Genomic DNA, 7,918 nt, shown 5'->3' with positions numbered 1-7,918 from the left:
ATTGAGCTGGAAAACCCAACATGCCTATAGCTTAGATATTCATCCTATTCAAGTGATCAAAGTAATCTTTAAAACTAGTTGATTGGGTACATATATACCTCTTGGAGCATTTGGTGGAAATGAAAGTGGCTCTGGTGACACAGCAGAACAGTTGTTTTTAGCATTTGGTCCACAAATTAAAGGGTTCCCAATAATTCTAAAGAAGGATATAAATAGATAACGTTAAACCAGTGAATTTACAGTCAGAGTTCACTCAAATATACATCCAAATCCGATTTATTTGAATTTAATTGTTCTTTCTCAAAATAATTAAATTCATACATTACAAATCAATATTCATAAATCTTAAACATTATAAATACAATGAAGTGTAAAGGAATTAAATTACATTATACACACTATACTTACAAGAATGTCATCAACTTCATCTAAATCAATTATAATGCTATCGACTTGTCTCATAGAATAATCTCAAATTCTTTCCAACCATTACAATATGTTTATTGTTTTTTAAGGCATTTGAGGAGCCCTCCACAATATTACAATTATCATCACTATTAATCATGTGCACGAAAGACATGATTTACTCTCAAGAACTAAAACATAAATAAAACAAAGATAATAGGTTAGTAAATAATGACATTTTTATTTTTATAAGTTTTATTTTTTGAGTGGATTAAACGTCCTTATTAGCCATTGTTCTTATACAAGCCCAACTTTGCCTTTTGTCCATTAGCTTAAAAAGATAACAAAAACTTGATGGATCAATAAAAGTTAAAAAGAAGATTAGGAAAAAATCGATTTAAAAAGAAAATGTACAAGTTATATTTAAAAATGATTAGGAAAAAATCAAAATTAAAAAGAAAACATGCAAGTCATATTTTCATTCTTTAAACCTTATTATGGAGAAAAATGAAAAGAGTATATATATATATATTTTTTATGAAAATTTATGTTCATGCGTCGTTAAGAACACATATAGCAACTCAGTTTTATGAAAAAAAATAGAACAATAACAACTTAAAAAGGAAAAAGAAAAGATTGATTATATCATTCTATGCAAAAAAAAAAACAAAAGAACCATTAAAAAATAATTAAATAACTAAAATCTATTAATAAAAAATTAAAAGGAAGAAATAAGATACATTAAATAGAAAAAATAGTAAAAAAACAAACCTTAGAGTTTGTGGTGGCTTATTGTCTAACACAAACAACTTGAAGTATTTGAAAAAAAATAAAGAAAACCTTACTTATTTTCATCAAAACATAAGAATGAGAAAAAAAGAAGACTAACTAATGAAGATATACTTATTAAAAAATCTAGTTGAAGAGTGACTGAGAGACTGATAAAACTAAAAATGAAAAGGGAATTTGTTTCTTTTTTGACTCTACAACCCTAGATTCCTATTAGGGCAAATTTCTTAAACTACCCCTACTGTTTAGCTAATTGACAAACTGTACCCTTATTGTTTAACCATTGTCTTGCACCACCCCTTTTGTTTCTAACAATTGTCATGGCCTTTAAATTCTAATAGAATGAAAAGTCAATTTTACCATTCCATTAAATTCCATCCATCTTTCCTCAAACTCTTCTTCTTCAGGCATAAAGAAGTTTGAGGACTGAAAGAACGACTTAATGTTCATTCTACCCCAAGTGGTCGGTAGTCCTATCTCTATCATTTCCGGCACAATGATCAGTCCCTGTCTCTATTGTTTATGGCATGGCGAGCAAGTGGCCGATAGTCCTCCCGTCCCTCTTCGCAAATCCCCACTCCCTGTTGAATCTCTAATGGTGTTGATGAGTTAATCTCTCTACGCCTGCTGTGCAAAAATGTGAATCTACAACTAGGTTGTTTGGTCTCGAACTGTAAATAGTGGTTTTCTTGAGCATCGGAGTCGATGGAGTTGGCAGCTTGGAGAGAGATTGTAGAATAGGGGTTCCTTAGTCACTTGGAGTTCCTTTGGAGGTCACCAGATTTTCACTCTCCTCTTCGCCTTTTCTATCTTAAAAATTGGGGTGACGACAGTTTTTAAGCCATTGGACCTGAATTCCCAGATTTAGGACCATGTAGCATCAGATTTGAGGATTGACTGAAGGAAAGGGGGAAGACGATAGATACAGATCTGCCACTGTTGCAGTACCGGTGACACAGCAGGGGCAATGAAAGAGAAAACGAGAGAGAGAGAAATAGAGTATTTGACTATAATAGAATTATCTATGTGTATGAATGTTATAACTTCACAAGCTTTCGTTAGTTTAGCTAAAGTTCAACTAGTGGAAGTATTTGACTATAATAGAACTATCTATGTATTTATTCCTATAGGTTATAAGCTAAGCCCAGCCAATGACTATGATAGGATTATCTATTTGTAGATAATGTCACAAAAAGATTGGAATGTTATAAGTTACATTAATTCTTCTTTGACTTTGATTGGGTAAGGTTACACAATATTTCAACCTAAAACTAATTCCCAGTACTCTTTAGCTGGGTTCAAACTAATGAGCCAAGCCCAAAATGAAGTTTGAAAAAACTCATGTTCAACTCCTTGAGTCCAGCCCATATTGCATAGATAAGTTGTGAGCCAAAGTCACTCTGAATGAATTCATACAAGAAAACTGCTGATGGGTCTTCAACACAAACAAATTGCACATATTTTACACTAAACAACTACAATTCAATAAACACATTCCCCAGAATCAACCAGTCCATTGATTAAGGATGGCAAATCAAGCTGATGACAAAATGATTCTGAAGAAGAAGAAGATGAAGATGATGATGATATCCTAGCCCTTGTATGCGATGAAAGCTTCATTTCAAGGCCAAATCCAAGTGGATACAGCGGATTGTAATGTGGGTCGCCAAAATTCATTGGTAGTTGATCCACTCGCCGGAACCAAGTCCTCGGAAGCCTACCTTGGAAATCATAGTCCCCAAATATAACATCTGCAATTCCCTTCCCTGCTTCACTCCCTGGGAGCCATGCAGCCACCAATGCCTCTATCACATCCATATAAGGCTCTATAACTACCGGCCTACCTGATACAATGATCACTAGGCATTTTATCTCTGCACAGACAGTTTTGATCGTTTCACCACCATCAAGTGCTAGCGTGAGATCCTTGCTGTCACCAGAAGTCTCAGCATATGGAAGTTCTCCAACGACGACGATGGCATATGAAAAATCCTTGTTCTTGTCCAAGAATTGTTTGTCTGGTTTCTCCTCAAATATTACTTGAGTTTGCTTGCTAACTGCATTCTTAATCCCTTCTAGGATTGTAGTTCCTGTACAAGATTGTTTATGTTATTTCCTTTGTATAATAGTTGGGCTATGCTTATGTTTGTTTGATGGAGAGAAACAGAAAGCTGAGGGAAAGTGCTTGTGATCAATTTCCACAAAATTCTTTAGGCTGCATTTGGATTGAATGTAAATCAAGAATGGATGTAAAATTTACACCAGTTCGCTTTTGTATGCATTTGGTAAAAGGGTGTAACATAAAACTATACTCCAGTTCAGTTTTGTATGCGTTTGGATGGAGTGTAGTTTTATGTCGATAATAGATGTAAAACCTCACCACCTTTAAAGTTTTACATTGATAATCGATGTAAAAACTACATTGATTTTATCGATGTAAAACATTACATTTTTTTACATCGATTTTCAAAATGTAACGGTCATTATATATACGGTTCAGTGTAAAACGTCATCAGTATATTTTTACACTGATGACATTTTACACCTCTTCCAAACGCAGACTTAGGCTCTGTTTGTTTGTTGCACTGGTGTAACTGTGGGGGAGTGCAGATGGACTGACTGTAAATTCTAGTTTACTTCTATCTCAAATTGTCTTGATTGTTTGGGGAAAGTAAAATAGGAATTAAAATTATGTGATCCGACGTTATCAAAAAGAAAGGGGGCATGAAGAAAGGTTATTTTGTTGGGAGGAATAAGGCAGGAATTAAAATGATATGATCCCTCATATTATGAGGGAGAGGGATAGAGAAACAAAATTGGAGAAAGGTGGTGAAAATTCTGCATTAGATTTTTAGATGCAAAATTGCACTGCGAACAAGTGGAAATGAGACATTATTTACAAATTTTGCATTAGGTAGAAATGAAAACAAAAAATTGATGCAAAACTGAAGCAGGCGCAAAATTTGTATCTGGTTCAGATTTGTACCGCAAACAAGTAGAGACTGGAGAACTTTGGGTTTCTCTGTGTGTCTGGTTTGGTAGAGACAATAGATGAACAAAATTTTGAGGGAAGGAATTTTCATATAGTTCGTACCTATGGTGATATTTCCTGAAGACCCTTGCCACGTTACAGTCCATCCCCCACATTGGTATCCAATATTATGAGCATGAGTTCCAGCTACAAGAATTCTGGGGGCTTTCTTGTCCAAGGGCAGCATCATTTGCTTATCCTTTCCATTCTTCAATAAAACAAGGCTTTTCCTAACAGCTTCTCTCGCCAATTCTCTATGCCTCTGGGGAGAGGAAACAAATTAAACGCAAATAAATTGAGACAAATGTTATCTCAATGGGTCAGACTCAGGCCACACAGAAAACCAGAAATCTCAATGGGTCACAGTTTTACTGGTCTGAGTCTGCCAACAGTGATGGTGATAAAACTATCATATATACACAAACAATACTGTAAGTCTGTTAGAAGTTGGTAATGTGGGTAGACCTTTTGTCCGACCAAGCCAAGGAGGGATCTATTTGCCATGGGCTGCTCGAATAGTCCAGCTATGAATTTGACTCTGAGTATCCTCCGGACAGCATCATCGATCCTTGACACTGGAACCTGGCCAGTTGTGACAAGGTCTGTAAGATCTGTTATGAACCTCTGGTATTTGAAAGGGATCATGACCATGTCAATCCCCGCATTGATCGCTGCCTTCAGACTGTCCTTGTAGTTTGAACCTGGTGGACTGGTAACCCTATCAACCCCTTCCCAGTCTGATATCACGAAACCCTGTTCTCCAATGCCAACAAACAATGCATCAGACACTGAATCATTACACTTATAGTATTTATTGAATATATACAAAAGTTATTGTATTAAGACAAAGGCAAATTTGCCCTGAATATTAATAAAAAGTAATAATTTTATAAAATAACTAAAATAAGATAACTTTTGGTGAAAAATATCAAAAAAGGGCATTCGCACTGTTCATCGTCCTCCTCTTCCTATGCCTCCGCGTTGGCTTGATTTCCAGCAAATCCAGCACCTAGGCCATCGTCTCCGGACGCCAGACCGGTGTTGCCTGAATTTCTACCACTGCCTCCTCTGTTGTCGTCTCCAGACAACAGACCGGTGTTGCCTGCATTTCTACCACTGCCTCCGCTGTTACTATCACCCAGCTGCTGCTGATTATCGCCGGTACCGATCATCTTGCTTTCCTATCGATCAGACGGCGTAGATAGAAAAAGGAACAAACGAACCTACTCTTTGGTCTTGTCCCGAATCGGCAATGTTTGAGACGGTATCCTCATGACTGGCATGAATACAGGCAGAGTAAGAGGAAGACGATGAAGCCAACGCGGGCTGCGTTTACCGTTGAAATGGCTGGCATGAATACAGGCAGTGAAAGAGGAAGACGATGAACAGTGCGAATGCCCTTTTTTATATTTTCCCCAAAAATTATCTTATTTTAGTTATTTTATAAAATTATTACTTTTTATTGATATTGACGACAAAAAGTTGGCCTTATGTGCTGCAAACCCTTCTTTTTATTTCCAAATTTCAACTACTTTATTCTTTGTTTCAAGCGGACAACTCCTCTACATGCAGTTAGGTTAGACACGTGGCAAATTAGGTTATATACGTTTAAGGATCCTGTGTGTCCAACAAAAGAGAAGGTAAAGCAAATTACCTGGAAAGACATCTCCTCTTTGAGCACACGAGTGAGGAGAAAAGGATTGGTATGCATCTTGGCCCCATTCCAGCTGGAATAAGAGGCCATCACCGTTGATACTCCCATGGCCAGAGCGTCTCTGTATGGCTGTATATGTACCTTAACCAACTCTGTGTAATTCGCCACCGTGTTGTACTCGTTCACCCCTCCTTTCGTCCCACCGTCCCCTGTGTAGTGCTTTGCACACGCCATCACTCTCCTTCCCCTGCCATTTTTTTTTTTATTTTCAATTCATCCTTCACCGTCGATACAGACATACTAAAAGTCTGGGCCCCACCTCTGTCATCTGGAACTGGATGTTAATTCAATGGGATTTTAGGTGGGACCAGTGAAGGGATGGGCCCAACCCAATAGAGTAAGAAAGGAAAGGACCGATAGTTGTGACATGTGAGATAAATAATTAAATATTAGAAATCAAAAACAAATCCCAATAAGCTTACCCTCCGGCAACAAAAGGGTAACCCTCGGTGTGATTAAGAGGTGGGGCACCCTGCAGTCCTAGTATGATCTTGGCCATTCGTCTCACGATGTTTGTGTCTTCACTGTAACTCTCGTAGCACCGGCCCCACCTTGGGTCCCTACAAACCTGTAAAATGAGCGATAAACCCTCATCCATAAAGCAATATGACCAAATTACCCTTAAAGCTTCTCTGTCTGTCTCGTGTGTGTTAAGTAAACAACGGAAATGGAAAATTAGAAATGGCTTTACGGCAATGCAGGGAGCGAAGGTGTACGGAATCCCTGTTGCTCGGATCTCCAAAGCAGTCGCCTTTCCGATTCTCGTAATCAAATTCACATCCCTATAGCCAAAAAGAAAATCGGCAGAATTAAATTTATTACTAATTTCTGTTTCTTTGGGAAAATTTCAAGATACGAAAATAAACTCTGAATCGCTGAAATACCCGGTGGCGCCGAGGCCGATGTTGTGGGGGAAGACAGTGGCACCGAAGACATTGTTGTGGCCGTGGACGGCGTCGATGCCGTAAAATATGGGAATTCCGAGCCTCGTGGACAGTGCAGCTTTTTGGAATCCATCGATCATGTCTGCCCACATGGCCGGAGTGGAATCGGGCGCCGGAGCGCTATCACCGCCGTTGAGCACACTCCCTGAGACAAACCCATTTCTTAATACTTCTTTGAAGCTTATTAAAATCCATAAAGTAGCCGGAATTACAGGGCAAGAACAGGTGTAGGAAAAAACCGATGGCAAGATCCCGGAGGACATCTGGGGAGGCGAGAGAGCGGTCGATTTGGACCATTTGGCCGATCTTTTCTGACAAAGACATGCGAGAGAGGAGGTCCGACACCCGGGATTCGACCGGAGCATTGGGATCCTTGTAAAGAGGCGGTGCTGTTGTGGTTGTTGCTGCAATTGAAACTGAGGGAAAGAAGAAAAACAAGAAAAACAGGGATAAACAATGGCCATCGCCATGGCCAGGAAGAAAGGCTCTCTTGCTGGTCTTGATCTTCTTCATGCTTGCCGGTAGCTGGACCTTAGCTTTTGTGTCACGAAAAGACTTTCGAAATGCCCGTGAAGTTTTTTTATTTTCGACAAGTTTGTATTTTTGACTTTCGAATCAGAATCACTTTCAAGTTTCGACTCGGTTCTTCTTTTATATTACTTCCGTTAAACGTTGTTATCATTGTAAAACTTTATATATGTTATGAATTTATTATACATGCCTTGGCTTCGCTGCAGGACATAGAAAAACTAAAATCTAAACAGTATATATTAATCCTAGCTTGCAAGTTGCAACCTATAGGCTTATAGGATAAAATAAATAAATATTAAACACATTCATAACACGTGATATTACATTGGTGGCAAATGAAACAAACCTACGAGGCTATGACCTTAATATCTGAAAAGCATGATACCGGAGAAATTTACAACTAATCAAAATCAGTAAGGTGACCAATCAGGGTGGTATTCATCGTGTAGTTGTCCAAGCCTCCCTGTATTTTATGATTAGTGTAGAGTATTATTATTGGTCCTG

The 7,918-nt window shown here is 38.1% G+C and overlaps 1 protein-coding gene across 1 annotated transcript; it reads right to left on the bottom strand.

Annotated features, from left to right (window-relative positions):
• Positions 1-2,520: 2,520 nt before the first annotated feature.
• On the bottom strand, positions 2,521-7,514 carry LOC104594813 (uncharacterized). The gene is made up of 8 exons (XM_019196822.2): positions 7,123-7,514; positions 6,824-7,028; positions 6,631-6,721; positions 6,362-6,507; positions 5,880-6,126; positions 4,691-4,978; positions 4,289-4,487; positions 2,521-3,284 (listed from the first exon to the last, which is right to left on the bottom strand). Exons 1-8 carry the CDS (start codon positions 7,394-7,396, stop codon positions 2,677-2,679), a joined length of 2,058 nt encoding a protein of 685 aa, XP_019052367.1. The 5' UTR covers positions 7,397-7,514; the 3' UTR covers positions 2,521-2,676.
• Positions 7,515-7,918: the final 404 nt, after the last annotated feature.

Source organism: Nelumbo nucifera, chromosome 3 (genome assembly GCF_055504915.1).
Source record: "Nelumbo nucifera cultivar China Antique chromosome 3, China Antique-T2T, whole genome shotgun sequence".
NCBI lineage: Eukaryota > Viridiplantae > Streptophyta > Magnoliopsida > Proteales > Nelumbonaceae > Nelumbo > Nelumbo nucifera.
This window is presented reverse-complemented; position numbering and strand designations above follow the sequence as displayed.

What these genes read in the sequence shown, in the direction of transcription:
- LOC104594813 (XM_019196822.2), bottom strand. Translation starts at nt 7,396, where the DNA reads ATGAAGAAGATCAAGACCAGCAAGAGAGCCTTTCTTCCTGGCCATGGC. An exon ending in ATCGGCCTCGGCGCCACCGG is followed by an intron (nt 6,722 to 6,823) that starts GTATTTCAGCGA and finishes TTTTGGCTATAG; the next exon opens with GGATGTGAATTTGATTACGA. An exon ending in TTGGCTTGGTCGGACAAAAG is followed by an intron (nt 4,488 to 4,690) that starts GTCTACCCACAT and finishes TCCTCTCCCCAG; the next exon opens with AGGCATAGAGAATTGGCGAG.